The sequence below is a fragment of the Haliotis rubra genome, unplaced genomic scaffold (genome assembly GCF_003918875.1).
Source record: "Haliotis rubra isolate DU_JTF1 unplaced genomic scaffold, ASM391887v1 Scf239, whole genome shotgun sequence".
In the NCBI taxonomy this organism is placed as follows: domain Eukaryota; kingdom Metazoa; phylum Mollusca; class Gastropoda; order Lepetellida; family Haliotidae; genus Haliotis; species Haliotis rubra.
In genome coordinates this window covers 519,805-540,845 of record NW_025766436.1, presented here as the reverse complement: position 1 = coordinate 540,845, position 21,041 = coordinate 519,805, and the positions used below count along the sequence as shown (strand labels likewise).

General features: G+C 43.1%; 1 protein-coding gene across 3 annotated transcripts in view; it reads right to left on the bottom strand.

The window, feature by feature from the left end:
• LOC124278521 overlaps window positions 1-19,015 on the bottom strand; it is a 33,791-nt gene extending 14,776 nt beyond the window's left edge. The window contains exons 1-2 of one of the 3 annotated variants that reach the window (XM_046714242.1): window positions 18,423-19,015; window positions 748-1,909 (exon numbers count right to left, since the gene is read on the bottom strand). In XM_046714242.1, the coding sequence (XP_046570198.1) occupies window positions 748-1,897 (1,150 nt within the window). In that variant the 5' untranslated portion in view covers window positions 1,898-1,909; window positions 18,423-19,015. Of the gene's footprint in view, window positions 1-747; window positions 1,910-2,345; window positions 2,449-3,030; window positions 3,182-18,422 lie in introns of those variants that run through there. The other 2 variants (XM_046714240.1, XM_046714241.1) reach the window with 2 other exon arrangements.
• Between the last annotated feature and the right edge of the window lie 2,026 nt (window positions 19,016-21,041).

The window sequence follows — 21,041 nt, the reverse complement described above, 5'->3', positions numbered from 1 at the left end:
TTTTCTGACCAGACAGCACAGCGCACAATGACGCCATTCCCGGGCCTCTTGGGTCGTCCCTGTGGATGTCGTGGCAAGCCAGACAACCCCAAGCAGGCAAAGAGTATGTGCCTGGGCATGTTCTACCAGAGTATTTCATGTCAGCCTAACACAGGTAATCATGAGAAGATACAGTTACTAAATTATGACGGGGCCAAGACAAGGTGACGCACTCAGCTGTAAAATGCACCCCCTGTGTGTGAAGGTAGCACTGTTTGTGTCGCAACTAATGGGGAAGCTCCAGTCCTAACACTACCTGCTGCTAGATGCGTACACAGATCACAAGGTCTGATCACACATACTAAAGCTTATCTAGAAACATAATGTGTTTGCGGTGCTTCCTCAACTGGATAACACATATGCACACTCTAGCCAATTCGAAGATCACAATTCCATGGCTATGAACAAGAACTATGTGACGGTTTGTGGGTTTGCGAAGGGATATTGATGATGATCCAAGCTCAGTGTTCATATGTTCAAAAACCAAAATTAAATATGTTCCAGCTTTCGTAGATGATTTCATATTTTATGAGATCATTGTATGCCTTCTGATTAATGAACGTAACTTAAGAACACAGACGAGCACAGACCACCTTACGTAATGTGTAAATGTGGCCAAAGTTACGCACAAAAAAACCCAATTCGTATAACATTATCACACATTGATTTTTTTCAAGCAAACAACGTACTATCATAGTAATGTCTTACCTGAGTTTAATGTTTTCCCACTGCCATGCCCCGGTTCAGTCTTGCCATTGACTGTTGACGTACTACGTCTCTCTAGATTATCCTCCTCGCTTGGGCTGTGGCTGCCATTACCATGCCCCTCCGGGACATAGTCATCGCCAGTTATCTCTCTTAGCACCTGCAGCATGGCAGCATATCCCTGTGAGAACTGACGTAGAGTGACGGAGAGGTAGATGTCGTCGTCCACGATGCCGGTCATCTTCCGCAGCTCTGTGTCGTGAAATAGCATATACTTGTCGTATTCGATCCTTTTCTGCAGCACCGTGATCAAATGTTTCAAGTACTGGCTGGTAATTGATGGTTCCACAACGTTCAACAGAGTCTTGTTCTTGATGAGGCGGTTCTGGACGTCAGATCGGGTCACCTGCATTAGTCGCTGGTGACTGGCGTTTGTAGGCGCTTTGCCGGACGTCACAGAACTACTGGTGGGATGTTTAGCTGATAGGCTCAGATCGTCCATCTTCTGTATAGCAGATTTATACTGTGTCACAACCTTCTCGAACTCAACTTTAAGTGCATCGTGGAGGCTCATGAGTCTGCCGCCTGAACTGTCTACCATGCCGTGGTGGCCAAGACGTAGCAGGCACTGATCAATGCTCTTCTTCTTGAGGAACATCTGGTGGCGGAAGTCGGGTTGCACAGACAGTATGATCCGTAGCACCGTTCTGAAAGACGGCAGGAACATGTTTGAGTTCTTATCTCCCTTGTTGGCGCTGTACTGCTTCGCGAAGATGCACACCATCCGCTTGACCAACTGTTCCAAGTGCATCTCGGCCATCGGGAAGCGCTCTGCATAGGTCTGATATACCTTGACGTACAGCGCCTCGAGAATACACGCACTGTAGGGCAGAGCCTCGTGAATAACATCAATAGGCACCTCCTTCAGGATAGCCTTCACCATCAGGTGGTTGAGACGGCGGATCAGGGAGGCACACTCCTCATACTTCCGGTTCTCGAACAGCGTGGCGATCTTCCGGAGCGCGAAGTCGGCGGTGATGTCGATTGTGTCCATGACGAGGGACTCGTCGGAGAAGGAGTCTGCCCAGCACACACTACGCCATACTTTCTGAACACGCTGTCGTGGACGCCGCTCCGGCCGCAGCCGCTCCATCTTGCTGCGGTCCTGAAAAAACAACCAAATATTTAACAATGACTTCTGAATTACTACAAAACATATCGCATATTCTCGGTGATCACTGGGATTGTTCAGTTCCGTAGAGAGAGAGAGAGAGAGAGAGAGAGAGAGAGAGAGAGAGAGAGAGAGAGAGAGAGAGAGAGAGAGAGAGAGAGAGAGAGAGAGAGAGAGAGAGAGAGAGAGAGAGAGAGAGAGAGAGAGAGAGAGAGAGAGAGAGAGAGAGAGAGAGAGAGAGAGAGAGAGAGAGAGAATGATCCTTGAGAATGAACAACTTGTATAATGATAAAAACCAACAACAATGGCTGCCTTTTTATAACAGAAAGGTGTTAACGGTCACAAACTGATATAAAAAGGGTAAAAAATAGATACCTCAACATTATGCACCGCTGAAAGTCCGTAAATAACCTAGCAGGCATTAACCTACCTCCACATCAGAGGTGCCGGGATCAGGCTTCATCACTCGATAGCAACGTTCACACGGCCTTGTCTACATACATGCATACATCTAGCCGCCTGGAGTACATCAGGTGTAGCCCTTTGTGAGCTGCGTCTACCTGGTCGAGCAGACATACAAGTGTTCACACGCTCTGTCCTCACCGGGGTGGAGGGCCGCCACAGTGAGGCTCACTGTTTTGTGCAAAGCCATTCAATAAACGCTATAGGCGATCTGTGTAGACACTGCACCATACCATAAGATCTACTTAACCTTGACATAGGTATTGATATCAGACACAAATGTCGCGTCTCCGCAGATGTACCTGCGTGTTATTTAGTTTCAGAACTGTACCTACATTGCTACCTCGGTCCATGAAATTAACCCTAAAATTATGCCTAAAACAAAGCACATGACTACATCAACATAGCTTTTATGTGATAACACCCCGGACCAGCTAAGCCAACGGTTGATGGAGAGAATAACAATCTATGAAACGACATATTTACTTTTCAAACAGCAAAAATCACCAAGTAGTTGAAATCATGCTGAACGTTTATTTCTCCAAGATGCATGTTCTACCTAGCAAGTGTTCCGCTCCACAAATGATCTCCGCTCCAGGTCCCCACTAGGAGTCCCCACACACACATCAGGTGATACCAGGAGCAAATCTTACCGTGTCCCCTCGCGGGGAGAAGAAAATTGTCGTGGAGTGGAACATGTCGTAGTGAGTGTCGTTGTCAGCGTTCACGACAGAGGTCAAAACAGTCACATTTCCAGAGTTCTCACTTGTCATTATCCGTTTATCATACTTAAAACACGAACACAAGTAAGCTCAGCTTGGACTGATGTCAGCTTAAAAACTAGTTCCTTCAAAACACAATAGGGCATACAGATCACTTGCCTGTTTAATATACACTACCTTCATTATACCGCTTACATACATCATGATATACCTCTTTTGAAAACATACATCTAACATAGTATTCAGACTGTTGGCAATTTCACTTGTAAATATAAAATCATGTGATGATTGGAAATTTGCACCTATTCTGGGTACAGTGATATCCAGTCATGCGCATACATGGAAACAACCCCTGAATCGTACGCGCCAGATGTATATTATTACAGTTTATAGTGACAAATGAAACCCAATAACTGCAAGTGTTGTTAAGTGCTACGCTTGATGTATTCACTACAATGCTTCAGAACTGCGTACGTCCGTTATTACATTCGTACGAGTTAACCATTTTTGCTGACTCCATCAGGTATACAACGGAAGGACAGAGGTCATCGGAACAGCATCTGCTTCAGAATCTCCGATGGATACTTTTAGTAATCCTTAAAACAAACGACCTATCACCTGTGGCAGGTGATTCCCCGAGTTATAACCATATGCATGTCGGCTTCTAAGGTCTGGAACTGATTCCGTAAATCAGACAATTTTGATATTCACTGTTTTATATCCAGTACATATTCTGTCCATATTAAACATTTCTGCTGTTCTCTCGGAAAATGATCTCTTTAAAGGTAATGCGTTCTTTTTTACCCACCAAACCGGCATTAATTAAATATCTATACCTCTTGTAGTTGCTACGTTCAAATATAACACAGCTATTCACAAACACAACATTACACAACTATTCACAAACACAACATTACACAACTATTCACAAACACAACGTTACACAACTATTCACAAACACAACATTACACAACTATTCACAAACACAACTATTCACAAACGCAACGTTACACAACTATTCACAAACACAACGTTACACAACTATTCACAAACACAACATTACACAACTATTCACAAACACAACTATTCACAAACACAACATTACACAACTATTCACAAACACAACATTACACAACTATTCACAAACGCAACACAACTATTCACAAACACAACTATTCTACAAACGCAACGTTACACAACTATTCACAAACACAACTATTCACAAACGCAACGTTACACAACTATTCACAAACGCAACATTACACAACTATTCACAAACACATTACACAGCTATTCACAAACGCAACGTTACACAACTATTCACAAACGCAACATTACACAACTATTCACAAACGCAACGTTACACAACTATTCACAAACGCAACGTTACACAACTATTCACAAACGCAATATTACACAACTATTCACAAACGCAACGTTACACAACTATTCACAAACGCAAGGTTACACAACTATTCACAAACGCAACATTACACAACTATTCACAAACGCAACATGACACAACTATTCACAAACGCAAGGTTACACAACTATTCACAAACGCAAGGTTACACAACTATTCACAAACGCAACATTACATTACACAACTATTCACAAACGCAACGTTACACAACTATTCACAAACGCAACATTACACAACTATTCACAAACGCAACGTTACACAACTATTCACAAACGCAACGTTACACAACTATTCACAAACACAACTATTCACAAACGCAACGTTACACAACTATTCACAAACACAACATTACACAACTATTCACACACACAACATTACACAGCTATTCACAAACAACATTACACAGCTATTCACAAACACAACATTACACAACTATTCACAAACACAACATTACACAGCTATTCACAAACACAACATTACGCTGTATGACACAAACACGGGAGTACCATTACAGAACTCCAGAATTAGTGATTTTACATCACACTCGCTTCGTATCTAACGGAAGAAACCCGTGAAGGTCCGCGTTAGAATATTGGCCTTCAGTAACCCATGCTTGTCGTAAGAGGCGACTAACGGGATCGGGTGGTCAGGCTCGCTGACTTGGTTGACATGTCATCGGTTCCCAATTGCGCAGATCGATGCTCATGCTGTTGATCACTGGATTGTCTGGTCCAGACTCGATTATTTACAGACTGCCGCCATATAGCTGGCATATTGCTGAGTGCGGCGTAAAACAAAACTCATTCACTCACTCACTCTAACGGTCCATACATCATTGATGCCCGCCCGAACGTAACTTCAGATTCTAATAAATAGGGATATCGATCAATGTATGCCTATTGATCACAGAGAACAAGTCCTTTGAAATTATATCTGTGTTCTATTATCATACAGACTCTTTAATTCTACAACACGGACCAGTATTGTGTTTCATCCTTTCCCCAAGGTAAAACTAAGCAGTGAAGCAAACACAGCAATCTTTGCAGTTGATCGATGACATGTAGATCTGTCCTCCCGAAACAGCCGATAGTTGAAGACAATCAGTAATGGAAACACACTGATGTTACGGTCACATCGCTAGGTACCCATTACACCTTTCATAACACCTCCAGACACTTCATAAAGGATTCAATTTCCAAACCAGTCCCGCCAGCTCCACGGACCAGTAACCATCATGCCCCTGATTGTGTGACTGTGTTTGGAGTTCTCCACTGGTCCAGGGGGTCTAAGGGAGGCCTGTGGGGGAAGGGAAGTGGAGACGGCTGGTGGAATTAATAGACATGTACCTGCTTCAACCAGGTCTCGTGTTGATAAATGTCAAGTTCGAGTCATAAACCAAAGAAATCAAAAAGACTCAGAGAAGGAAGTTCGGAAAATAAGATTGATGCGTGTTCAATTTGAGCATGTCAGTTCCGCAGCTATGAGTGTACGTGGACATTTTGGGTGTCTTTGATTAAAAATAATATTCCACTTTATCAGTTCAACGAAATAATTCTTTGAAGTGACGAGTAAGCATGGTAATGGCGCTGACTATATATAGATATCGACATGCTTAACACCGAGGATTTGAGAGTTACTTCCCTTTGTAACTGTTACATATTTGGTTCGCGTGCTTGTGTCATTTGAATTATTGTCATGATTTATCTGTCGTATCAGTCTTGTCGTTTCACAAGAGTTTGTACACAAGAGGACACTCTTCTGGCCTTATGAGGGTGTCAACAGAATATATTCTGACAAAAAGTGGTAAAGAGGCTGTGTGTCCTGAGTTCAGCTTTCATATTTACTGGAAGGTAATTAAACAAACTATGTATTCGTCAAGGCTCAAAATCTATTACGACAGCTCAGCAGAGAGATGGAATAACATAAGAAAATAGGTTTATGCAAACAAAATACATTTCTGAGGAGGTGGCATCATCTGCAAGGTATCCTCTATCACGGACCCGTGAAGATCCGGGGTAGAATAGGTCTTCAGCAGCCCATGTGCTTGCCATAAAACGTGACTATGCTTGTCGTAAGAGGCGACTAACGGGATCGGGTGGTCAGTTTCGCTGACTTGGTTGACACATGTCATCGGTTCCCAATTGCGCAGATCGATGCTCATGCTGTTGATCACTGGATTGTCTGGTCCAGACTCGATTATTTACAGACCGCCGCCATATAGCTGGGGTATTGCTGAGTGTGGCGTAAAACTAAACTCACTCACTCCTCTATCACGATGAAACAAAATTGCATCCACATTTGTCAATATATAGCTGTATCTCAGTCAGCATCCCTAACACCATGTCAATATTAACGTCATTGTCAGCATCCCTAACAATATGTCAATATTAACGTCATTGTCAGCATCCCTAACACCATGTCAATATTAACGTCATTGTCAGCATCCCTAACAACATGTCAATATTAACGTCATTGTCAGCATCCCTAACAACATGTCAATATTAACGTCATTGTCAGCATCCCTAACACCATGTCAATATTAACGTCATTGCCAGCATCCCTAACAACATGTCAATAATAACGTCATTGGCAGCATCCCTAACAATATGTCAATATTAACGTCATTGTCAGCATCCCTAACACCATGTCAATATTAACGTCATTGTCAGCATCCCTAACACCATATCGATATTAACGTCATTGTCAGCATCCCTAACAACATGTCAATAATAACGTCATTGTCAGCATCCCTAACAATATGTCAATATTAACGTCATTGTCAGCATTCCTAACAACATGTCAATATTAACGTCATTGTCAGCATCCCTAAGAACATGTCAATGTTAACGTCATTGTCAGCATCCCTAACAATATGTCAATAATAACGTCATTGTCAGCATCCCTAACAATATGTCAATGTTAACGTCATTGTCAGCATCCCTAACAACATGTCAATATTAACGTCATTGTCAGCATCCCTAACACCATGTCAATATTAACGTCATTGTCAGCATCCCTAACACCATGTCAATATTAACGTCATTGTCAGCATCCCTAAGAACATGTCAATATTAACGTCATTGTCAGCATCCCTAACAATATGTCAATATTAACGTCATTGTCAGCATCCCTAACACCATGTCAATATTAACGTCACTGTCAGCATCCCTAACAATATGTCAATATTAACGTCATTGTCAGCATCCCTAACAATATGTCAATATTAACGTCATTGTCAGCATCCCTAACACCATGTCAATATTAACGTCATTGTCAGCATCCCTAACAACATGTCAATAATAACGTCATTGGCAGCATCCATAACAATATGTCAATATTAACGTCATCGTCAGCATCCCTAACAACATGTCAATATTAACGTCATTGTCAGCATCCCTAACAACATGTCAATGTTAACGTCATTGTCAGCATCCCTAACAATATGTCAATAATAACGTCATTGTCAGCATCCATAACAATATGTCAATATTAACGTCATTGTCAGCATCCCTAACAACATGTCAATATTAACGTCATTGTCAGCATCCCTAACAACATGTCAATATTAACGTCATTGTCAGCATCCCTAACAATATGTCAATATTAACGTCATTGTCAGCATCCCTAACAACATGTCAATATTAACGTCATTGTCAGCATCCCTAACACCATGTCAATATTAACGTCATTGTCAGCATCCCTAAGAACCTGTCAATATTAACGTCATTGCCAGCATCCCTAACAATATGTCAATATTAACGTCATTGTCAGCATCCCTAACATCATGTCAATATTAACGTCACTGTCAGCATCCCTAACAATATGTCAATATTAACGTCATTGTCAGCATCCCTAACAATATGTCAATATTAACGTCATTGCCAGCATCCCTAACAACATGTCAATGTTAACGTCATTGTCAGCATCCCTAACACCATGTCAATATTAACGTCATTGTCAGCATCCCTAACAACATGTCAATAATAACGTCATTGGCAGCATCCCTAACAATATGTCAATATTAACGTCATTGTCAGCATCCCTAACAACATGTCAATATTAACGTCATTGTCAGCATCCCTAAGAACATGTCAATGTTAACGTCATTGTCAGCATCCCTAACAATATGTCAATAATAACGTCATTGTCAGCATCCCTAACAACATGTTAATATTAACGTCATTGTCAGCATCCCTTACAATATGTCAATATTAACGTCACTGTCAGCATCCCTAACAATATGTCAATATTAACGTCATCGTCAGCATCCCTAACACCATGTCAATATTAACGTCATTGTCAGCATCCCTAACAATATGTCAATATTAACGTCACTGTCAGCATCCCTAACAGCATGTCAATATTAACGTCATTGTCAGCATCCCTAACAACATGTCAATATTAACGTCATTGTCAGCATCCCTAACAATATATCAATATTAGCGTCATTGTCAGCATCCCTAACAACATGTCAATACTAACGTCATTGTCAGCATCCCTAACAACATGTCAATACTAACGTCATTGTCAGCATCCCTAACACCATGTCAATATTAACGTCATTGTCAGCATCCCTAACAACATGTCAATATTAACGTCATTGTCAGCATCCCTAACAACATGTCAATACTAACGTCATTGTCAACCTCCCTGTCAATATTCACTTCACTGTCAACATCCCCGACAGAGTGACAATGTACACGTCATTACTAAATGGAGGACAATATACACATCCCGGTCAACATCCCTGACTACATGTTAAAACCATTAATATTCTAATTGCACGGCGTAATTAACTGACATGACGAAATCAACACTAGTGGTTGGCACCGTTCATATGCCGATTGTTCAAGGTGTGTCCACCAGGACGGTGGGAACACATACCGCTATAGATGTGTGTGGCTCTAACACCCTACTCATGCCAGATTTCCTTATGCTCCGGATCTAACAAGTGCGCGACTAAATTGTTATCTCATCTATGAAACATATTTTGCCACCATCTTTAAACATCGGGATCACTTTATCTTTTCGTTATGTGTTTGATAGTTTGGGTTTTCGACCACTTTCCCGGGGTGCATAACGTATACAGCGACTCCACTTGGGATGGGCTGGTTTCATTGTGTCCTTGTAGATGGCTTGAGCATGAGGTAGGATGTAACAACAAAATCACTATTGTTTTCACCTTAATCCTTACGCCAAACAAACCTTTACATATCATTGCCAAGTCACCGTCGAACGTCCGTCGTTTCAGAGACGTTAAAAAATCGGCGTAGTTTATTTAATCCACCTGACGTAAGTGTGATTAGTTGAAAATCTACGAGGACATGACCGACACAACGCCTTGACCCCCAACAGGGACGGGGCATCAGGTGTAATACCACGGTAAGCCGATTTGTTGCAATGTCCGGACACAACAACAAACATATGTCGGTTAAAACGCGTGTCACGCCTGCCTGGGTACAGCGGGCAGTATCTCGAGGGATATTTTTGAAATACACTGTCTTAAACGAAAATGTTCGGATATCAAAGCATGAACATTTAAAAAAGTTATTCCTTTTCGAAACGAAGGGTGGAGATACCGCTCAAGCCTTCATGGTGTTTTTCAACGTTCCCAAGTAGTGCTCCTTTCATGGTGGTTTTCGTTGCACCAATGTGTTCCCTGCTGGTTACTGGTGGTTATTGTTACACCATTGTATCCCCAAGGTACTAATTATCATTGTTGCACCATTGTGCTCCAAGCTGGGTAATGATTATCACCGTTGTACCATTGTGCTCCACGCTGGGTACTGATTATCATCGTTGCACCATTGTGCTCCACGCTCTGTACTGACTGTCATCGTTGAACCATTGTATCCCTGAAGCTACTGATTATCATCGTTGCACCATTGTGTTCCACGCTGGGTAATGATTACCATCGTTGAACCATTGTATCCATAAAGGTAATGATTATCATCGTTGCACCACTGTATTCCCCACGGTACTGGCCATTATCGTTGCACCACTGTGCTCAACGCTGGTACTGGCGGTCATCGTTGCACCATTGTGTATTGTCGATCAGGCTTCTTTTAGCGCATTATAAATGACTTTCGGAGGAGTTACATTCCGTTTTTGGAACTGGTGTTGACAGTTGTCCGAAAATGAGTTACTTCAGTCGCTACTGGGACCATCGTGCATCACATTCCACGGTCACGGTTTGGAATAGCACCTAGATACTCTGAAAAAGAGGTTTAGTTTGAAACAAAAGAAGCACTCTTACCATGTCTGTTGAGGTCAGCTGAATCAGTCCGGGTTAAGCCAGGTGGAGTGGTAAGTGAACATCCTGTCCCAAAACACTAGTATATATAAAGTTAACGGTAGTCACCTCCGTTCAGGTGTGTAGTTCCGGGTCAGCGAGTGTCTAGCGGAACAGGGAAGCACGAGTCCCAGGTGGCCAGTAAGGTTTTACTACACCAAGAACATAATCTCAATCTGCCGGCGACTGGGGTGTCGGTGGGTGTGTACGGTGTTCGCCATGAAACACACTTATCAATCATCTAAAGTCAAACATAACAAGTGATGATTACATGACAATGAATCTGCTTCCAGGGCGTCTTGGTGACAGTCAGTATAGGTGTGTAGATCATTAGTTTCGCCTGAAGCCACATCTCTGCCAGTTATACCTCTACATGAGACGGCGTGAAGGGCGAGCTTACCTATATACACATAGCAGATGTATTGTTTGTGAGACGGGATATGTGGTTAGGGGTGTAATTAACACATGAATGGGGCAAAACTGGCAACGGTGGTTAAGTGACATTGCTTCTTACAGCACTATCGCCGTATACGTTGTGATCTACGCATATTTTGACATGTATGTTGTCCAGGATGTCGACCTCCCGACTGGAGAACACTGCCTTGTACTGTATGCACTACTAACACTGTACACACTGGTATCTTCCATGACGGTGCGTTTACATGTCGCGCGCGTTTCCAGATTTGCTGTTAAATGTCGCCATCATCATCCACCAAAATACATGTTGTGTCGCTTAGAGGCACACTTGTCGCTGGCACAGAGGTCCCACTATGTCATTGTCACATATACTATGGGTGGCTGTTAGCCCTCAGGGCTGGCATTTAGATGTGCTGCCTGCTCTCTCTCTCTCTCTCACACACACACACACACACACACACTAACACTGTATACTACTACAATAGCAGTGTACACACACAGAGAGAGAGAGAGAGAGAGAGAGAGAGAGAGAGAGAATGAGTTATAAAACACGTTACTTATCCACAACCTCGACCCTGCCTAACCGACCCTACGTCCAGACTAAGTATTCAGTCCTAATCGAAATTTTGGTTTTCCTTAAAACGACTCCACTTGTCAGTCACCTGTCTCATTCAAGACGCAGATAAACACTGTCACTGTTAGCCATGACAGAGTCTTCCTTATGCCTTAGGGTTTGATGGATAGTGAGCAAATTACCATGTGTGGAGTGAATATACGTATCTCTGCACGTGAGTGACATCATGAATATTGACCTACACTGATGATGGTGACGTGATAATGAATTGATGGGGATGTGCTGAAGATCAGTTCTATTCCGGATCAAAGCGATGCATTTACCAGTATGTGTTCATAAATACGTAACAGCTATTTCATAAGGATTATAATACCTGTACATCGATCACATTTAGAACCAATAGGTTGACACCGATAGTTGCAAAAACCGGCGAGAAATAGGAAATACGTTTTGCTGCAAACGACACCCCCGTCAGCTCTACCCTGCAATATAGTGCCTTCCAATCCTCGTAATCACTTATCGTGGTTCAGTCACAGAATACATGACTAATATCTTCAACTAATTGTACAATACAGCACATCTCAGCACTGTTGGCAGTAACCGGGGCCTAACTGAAACGCTGTGCTGCACCACCCACACAGGAAAACATTCCAGTATCAGTTGCCTTGTAATAATCCCATTAATAATCGCTGCAATTATCATAGTTCAACTCTTCTCGAAACTGGATAGTTCATTCGGTGACAGGTCGTCAGTCACATTTCCATACACACACTGCAGCAACGAGGAAACATTTGTATTTATAACCCGCGTTGTCATCGGATTAGTTTCCGTGGATGTTCACCGGGACACAAGGACATGCTGACATCTTATATCTAGTGATGTGTACAACACAGTGATGACGGGTAGAGATTACGTGGCTTGCCTACACGGCCCGGGGGTCACCTCATAACTACATAACCGTTCTTAAAGGCCTGATGATCATCGAAAGAGGCGAAGCTAGGTGCTCTTAATGCGGACCATCATGTGTTTTCTTGCAACCCCTCTCAATGTCGGACGGCCACTCGCCGGAAGTAGAAGGACCCCTCGCGATCAAGGACGCTGGACAGGATTGGGTTGTTCAAGATATAAGATGCGAGACTATCCTTGGAACTGAGATGCTCAAGCCCTACTGTACCCGCTTTCAGAGGGACTTATCCCCGCGGACTTGGAACATGGTGTATGCTGGGAGTCGCTTAGCTAAGAGCATTTATCATACACCATTCTACTCTCTCAACATGCAGATGTTACACAGTCTCATAAGACAATTACTCCATGAAAACATTTCCCTTTACATCAAATAATACCAGGAATTGCTGACGGCCATTCTGCCATGCACGGCGCATAATGTATGCTATATCTGAAATACCAGGCTAGGTACTATAGTGTGATAAGTAGAATTCATCAATATACTGAACAATGTGTTGTTTTAACAAACGTGTTGCTGGTTGTGTAAGAAGCTGAAGATACTACAGATATGCACTGCCAGTCTTCTCGATGATTCTCGCGCGAAACTTGAGTTAATGTCAGGAGTTCTATACTGCAGAGAGTCTCTTAATGGCGCCAACGGGGACATGTTGATACGTTACAACCGTCTTCCGTTCGGCACCAGTAACAACAGCAGATGATGTCGATTTGTTTCATTTTGCTTGTCTTCTCAAATTGTTCTGAGATGCCCCCTCATACAGGAATACGTCGCCTTTACAACACGTGACTTTGCATTGTTCGACAACGGTTAAATAAATGATGAACCTGTTAGTGCTGTAAAGTGTTCAATCTTCGGCAGGAGCTGGGACGCTGTCTGTTTCCCGAAAAGCGTCACAATGTTGGACCTACTGCGGACGGACATAACCTACACGTTACGACGATGTTACGTCTCTCTGGTCAGGCTCCGGACAGTGCCGGACACGTGCACACTGACCACCGCCTACATCGACAAGGTAGGAGCGTATTTAACGGGTTTTGGGATAAGTATTTGGTCAGCAGGTACGTAATTAAATGAATAACATAACATCCTGTCAAAAAACTTACTACAAATATTTACACGGAAATAAAACAAATCACAAGTGCCTTATCAAACACAGTGTGGTTTCGGCATATGACTAATATTGATTTAACTAAAGCATAGGGTCCTCTAGTCTATCTCACAGTCCCTGAACCACATTATTTCCCCTACTGCCAAGCCCTATCTGCAGTGCTAAAGCCCTAAATAAAGCAAGTCTAGATTTCCTCAGGTTCAGGTTCTGAATCTCAGGTCTCCCTGGGGCTTCTTTTCAATTTAAATGGGCTTGTTTGTTACTATCAAAATTATATATATTCAGAGACTTCGCATTGGTCTAAGGGTCCTCGAAAGGGCTGACCAACATTCTAACAAACTCAGTCAACTGGCGTTAGCAAGTTGAAATAGCATCGTAAGATAAGAATAATGTTTACATCGGACTTGAACTCCACAGATAAGGAGCATCCCCTACTCTGCTACTGAATGAACTTCCGCTACAGAAAGATGTAGATGTGCCTGCTTCTGTACCACACTCAGTCAGGATGCACACTGGTGTACATAGACTGGATGACTCATTACAAGTCCCGCATCTCACATTACGGCGTAAATATTTAATGCTAACAAAATTTAAAAAAAATTATGAAGTTTCAATCTTTATGAGAATCGCAACAAGAATGCGTTTCACAATATCGATATGTATTCGATCTTACATCGTATATGTCCAGTGTTAGTAATACTTTCAGTATTGCACAGATACAAGTACTGTGCGGAGAAACTAGTACTTAACAACCTTCCAAAACTATAAGCGAGCCAAATGTGGAAGGGCATAAATATCGGAAGGGCATAAATATATATCAAATAGATTAAATATTTGCATACTTGTGTATAACGTTAAACATTCAAAAGGGAAAAACACTTGCCACGAATGACAAGCATCGATGTTCTTCCATGAAAGGGACAGACAGCAGAATGATATACATACACACACAAAGAAAAGTATCCCGTCTTGAGCCGATACATGCAGTCGTATCCTAATTGCGTAGATCGATCCCCGTGTTGTGCATAACCTGATTGTCTGGTCCAGACTCTATTATATACAGGCCATCGCTGGAATGTTGTTTAGCGCGGCGTTTAACAACAAACAAACAAACAACAAAACCGTGGTTGACGCAGCTGAATATGAATTGTTTGGTAAATAACAGGCGTACCCTAACAGGCTTACGCGGAATGTGATTTTGTAGACACAAACCAAATCTACAGACCCACAGGGAGAAAACTCATTGTGGGTGGGGCAGGGGGAGGAGAAAAAGCGATATTTATGGTGTTCATAATGTTCTCGATGGTGTTCATAATGTTCTTGATGGTGTTCATAATGTTCTTGATGTGGTGTTCATAATGTTCTTTATGGTGTTCATAATGTTCTTGATGTGGTGTTCATAATGTTCTTGATGGTGTTCATAATGTTCTTGATGGTGTTCATAATGTTCTTGATGTGGTGTTCATAATGTTCTTTATGGTGTTCATAATGTTCAAATATCATTTGCAGAAATTTCGCTTTGTCTGTTACGTCGACTGCGGATATCACAGGGAGGAGAATATTCCGTTGAATTCAAATACGTGTATGATGTAGTTTCAGTTCTATTTGAGATCAAAGCGAGGGTGGGAGGGCAAGGTTCGCTGGTGTCAACAGTATTTCAATAATATCAAGGCTGTTTCAGCTTGATGTGAGAGGTAGGCACTGACATGATTCGGATAAACTACGCACTGCACTGCCTTTGACCAACGGGTCAAGCGGAACCCACAAAATACTGGGGGTACATGCAGACCGGCGGGTCAACCCGAGTACATCGGCTGGGGTACAGAAGTGTGGGTCAGCTGATGTATTGACGGGTAGATCAATTTGGGTATACCGGCAAGCAGGTATAACTAAGAGACCGTTCATAATTTATGGCTGGGTGGGGGTGGGGTATGTGAAGAGTGATGATGATTTGTATGGAGAGGCATGTGCAATGTGAACGACCCCCAGCCCCACCCCACCCACACACTAAAATCTGTGTGACCCCACCTGCCTGTTTACTACAAAATCAATTACCCCTCCCATATTTTTTAAGCATAATATTTCAATAATATTACGTAAACCACACCCCACACCAAAGCCAGAAGTTATGAATGGCCCCTAGGTATCGAAAACCTTGCTACACTTTGCGACAGATTACTATACGTGTTAGTTTTCAGAACCTGTCTCAAGTGACGTTTCGGACAAAACAGGTGTTGATCAAGACATTATAAGGGCGCTTCTTAAACCTACTTGCCGCTAGTGCTGATATTTTGGCATATGACATTGTTCATAACATCTCTCCCTGGAGCAACACACAAGCCTCTAATTACATAAATAGATGGTGTATATCGCGTCATGTCATAGCAACTTATGTGAAATAGTCTTACTTCCCAGCTGAAATGTATCCCCAGAAACATAACGTGTTGTGTGTCTGGGACATTGTAAGTGTTGAAGCATGACAGAGAAGCTGTCCAAGGAGGAACACCTCCCGCTCAGCTCGCACGGTCCTGTTTATGTAATAGAAAAATGTGCATTATGCAAACACAGGTTGACGGCGTCCTCGACCCCTGGACAGGACGGCACCTGACATCAGTTTGCCTGCAGAGGATGATTTTTTATGGCCACAATACGTACTGGCCATATATTGTGACCACCATGACAAGCGTTCATGTATACAGAACAATCTACAGCTGTGTTCCACAAAGCCAGATACACATGGCTCATACGATGTCTTGACAGACAGTACCAGCATACCAGCGTGTCTACGTTTAGGTAGCGGTAAAATATCCAAAACACCGCCAGTAAGTAACAGATTGACACGTTTTAAGCTTCTGTTTCTACGAAACAAATTAGGAGATTGTCTGAGTTCATTTCGATTAGGTACAGTGGCGGACGAGACATGTTTTATTCCGAGATTTATTGTATTCTCAGGGACGTAAATAGAACTAAACAGGAGTGTCATGAGTTGACTGTGTCTATAAATGACATTTTGACAATCACCAATGTGTCGACCTTCTGTTTGTTTAATGTTTATGCACCTGAAGAAATCGCTTGATCACACGCGCACGTACGCACACGCAAACACACACACATAGTTGTGTTTGTCATGACTTTATAACTCCCTTATGTATAATTATAATATCTCGGGATCGGATGGTCAGGCTCGCTGACTTGGTTGACACATGTCATTGTTTCCCAACTGCGTAGATCGCTGCTCATGCTGTTGATCACTGGATTGTCTGGTCCAGACTCGATTATTTACAGACCGCCGCCATAAAGCTGGAATATTGCCGAGTGTGGCGTAAAACTAAACTCACTCACTCATATATCTATCAGTGCGTGCCTCTCACGTCAGCCCAAGTAGCTGACAAGTGTTAGACAACATGTAGCGGCACGTGTACATTAACGGGTTTACTTGTGTTATTACATTGTTATCAGCGGGTTTCCACGTGTCATTAAACTGTGAGTGTGTACTGCCCTCACAGTTACATAGGTTATCACACGGAGCCCCCTCCCCAGCAACCTCACCCCCAAGTTCGGTACTGCCCTCACAGTTACATAGGTTAACACACGGAGCCCCCCTCCCCGAGCAACCTCACCCCCAAGTTCGGTACTGCCCTCACAGTTACATAGGTTAACACACGGAGCCCCCTCCCGAGCAACCTCACCCCAAGTTCGGTACTGCCCTCACAGTTACATAGGTTAACACACGGAGCCCCTCCCCAGCAACCTCACCCCCAAGTTCGGTACTGCCCTCACAGTTACATACGTTAACACACGGAGCCCCTCCCCAGCAACCTCACCCCCAAGTTCGGTACTGCCCTCACAGTTACATAGGTTAACACACGGAGCCCCCCTCCCCAGCAACCTCACCCCCAAGTTCGGAGCACCAGGTAACGTTCACGAATAAGAATCAGCCAACACAGCAGCATGCAGTACAAAGAAACACAACACAACAGGCTGCACTAAGTCCCACACAAAGATGAACACGTTGCACAATCGCCGCGCTCCGGTAAACGTCATTGCCGGGCTGATCAGTATGCATGCACATTCCCACACGGAACATGATTTGACCCTTCTTCCTCGTCTTTGTTGTCACGGAAGTATGTGACCTCGTTCCGTGACATGGTGATGGCTTAATTCCCTGGACCCCATGGTAGGTATGTTTATTACAGTCATGTCACATGCGGTTTTTGCAGTGGCCCCTTATGTCTTGGTGATATTGTCTTGGACAAACACCCGACTATCGATCACAGGCCATGTATCTACATCCTCCTTCCCAACCTTTACCAGTTACAGTATCAAGAATTATTATGTATATGAACCACTGTATTCGAGCGCACCTCGAGCTTGTCAGAGTCACGTGAAAAGAAAGGTCCATTCATAGCGAAACAAGCTGAGCGATGTACCTGACAACCACCCAGTGACCACGAGCAGTGTGAGCGGGTACTCTAACGTGTTAGATAATCCAGATACACTTATCAAGTACTACAGGTATCATAGACAAGTTGTATATTAACATACCTTCCATGGCTGTGCTGCCTGTCGGAATCCTGCTGTGTGAGGTCTGATTCACGCTTCAGGTGGGACCCAAATGATAGGAGAATGTCAACAAAGGAGAAAAAGTGTAGTTGAAAGTAGGTCGCGTCTGTCAACCTCAGGTAGTGAAGAGTTGTCTCCCTTTGACCAAAGGATTAATTGGTCACTCCTCTCGTGTGGGTAATGGCCTTTTACGTGAGAAGTTATCACGTAATCAATTGTATACTGACTTTCCTGGAGCATTATGGCAGCTGTTAAGTTTTATACGGTGTTCAAATCACCAGCCTGCATGGTACAGATTCCAACCCGACAGACACCTGTGACGTCCACAGCGGTGATGTAATATACCATGCTGTTTGACACGACACGTACAGTCCGGCGAACCCGACGTCTGTAATGCAGGAAGTAATGTGCTGTTTATAGTTTGGATTTCACATCTGATTACATCACCGTGTGTTCGTGTGGAATTATATCTTGTGAATTTTATCCAACAGAACTTATCCAGCAGTGTGGGCTCACAGCGTTCTGATGACTCGCGTGGTTAGAGATGTGTAGTTGCTAGTTTAGTCGTCAGTGTTACTGTAGTGGTGTTCATGTCTACACTGTCTTCTGGCATACCCGATCATCTGTATGTAGTTGCTAGTTTAGTCGTCAGTGTTACTGTTGTGGTGTTCATGTCTACACTGTGTCTTCTGGCATACCCGATCATCTGTATGTAGTTGCTAGTTTAGTAGTCAGTGTTACTGTAGTGGTGTTCATGTCTACACTGTCTTCTGGCATACCCGATCATCTGTATGTAGTTGCTAGTTTAGTCGTCAGTGTTACTGTAGTGGTGTTCATGTCTACACTGTCTTCTGGCATACCCGATCATCTGTATGTAGTTGCTAGTTTAGTCGTCAGTGTTACTGTAGTGGTGTTCATGTCTACACTGTCTTCTGGCATGCCGATCATCTCATCATCTGTTGCTAGTTGCTAGTTTAGTCGTCAGTGTTACTGTAGTGGTGTTCATGTCTACACTGTCTTCTGGCATACCATACCCATCATCTGTATGTAGTTGCTAGTTTAGTCGTCAGTGTTACTGTAGTGGTGTTCATGTCTACACTGTCTTCTGGCATACCCGATCATCTGTATGTAGTTGCTAGTTTAGTCGTCAGTGTTACTGTAGTGGTGTTCATGTCTACACTGTCTTCTGGCATACCCGATCATCTGTATGTAGTTGCTAGTTTAGTCGTCAGTGTTACTGTAGTGGTGTTCATGTCTACACTGTCTTCTGGCATACCGATCATCTGTATGTAGTTGCTAGTTTAGTCGAGTCAGTGTTACTGTAGTGGTGTTCATGTCTACACTGTGTCTTCTGGCATACCGATCATCTGTATGTAGTTGCTAGTTTAGTACCCGATCATCAGTGTTACTGTAGTGGTGTTCATGTCTACACTGTCTTCTGGCATACCCGATCATCTGTATGTAGTTGCTAGTTTAGTCGTCAGTGTTACTGTAGTGGTGTTCATGTCTACACTGTGTCTTCTGGCATACCCGATCATCTGTATGTAGTTGCTAGTTTAGTCGTCAGTGTTACTGTAGTGGTGTTCATGTCTACACTGTCTTCTGGCATACCCGATCATCTGTATGTAGTTGCTAGTTTAGTCGTCAGTGTTACTGTAGTGGTGTTCATGTCTACACTGTCTTCTGGCATACCCGATCATCTGTATGTAGTTGCTAGTTTAGTAGTCAGTGTTACTGTAGTGGTGTTCATGTCTACACTGTGTCTTCTGGCATACCCGATCATCTGTATGTAGTTGCTAGTTTAGTCGTCAGTGTTACTGTAGTGGTGTTCATGTCTACACACTTCTGTCTTCTGGCATACCCGATCATCTGTATGTAGTTGCTAGTTTAGTCGTCAGTGTTACTGTAGTGGTGTTCATGTCTACACTGTGTGTCTTCTGGCATACCCGATCATCTGTATGTAGTTGCTAGTTTAGTCGTCAGTGTTACTGTAGTGGTGTTCATGTCTACACTGTCTTCTGGCATACCCCGATCATCTGTATGTAGTTGCTAGTTTAGTCGTCAGTGTTACTGTAGTGGTGTTCATGTCTACACTGTCTTCTGGCATACCCGATCATCTGTATGTAGTTGCTAGTTTAGTCGTCAGTGTTACTGTAGTGGTGTTCATGTCTACACTGTCTTCTGGCATACCCGATCATCTGTATGTAGTTGCTAGTTTAGTCGTCAGTGTTACTGTAGTGGTGTTCATGTCTACACTGTCTTCTGGCATACCCGATCATCTGTATGTAGTTGCTAGTTTAGTCGTCAGTGTTACTGTAGTGGTGTTCATGTCTACACTGTCTTCTGGCATACCCGATCATCTGTATGTAGTTGCTAGTTTAGTCGTCAGTGTTACTGTAGTGGTGTTCATGTCTACACTGTCTTCTGGCATACCCGATCATCTGTATGTAGTTGCTAGTTTAGTCGTCAGTGTTACTGTAGTGGTGTTCATGTCTACACTGTCTTCTGGCATACCCGATCATCTGTATGTAGTTGCTAGTTTAGTCGTCAGTGTTACTGTAGTGGTGTTCATGTCTACACTGTCTTCTGGCATACCCGATC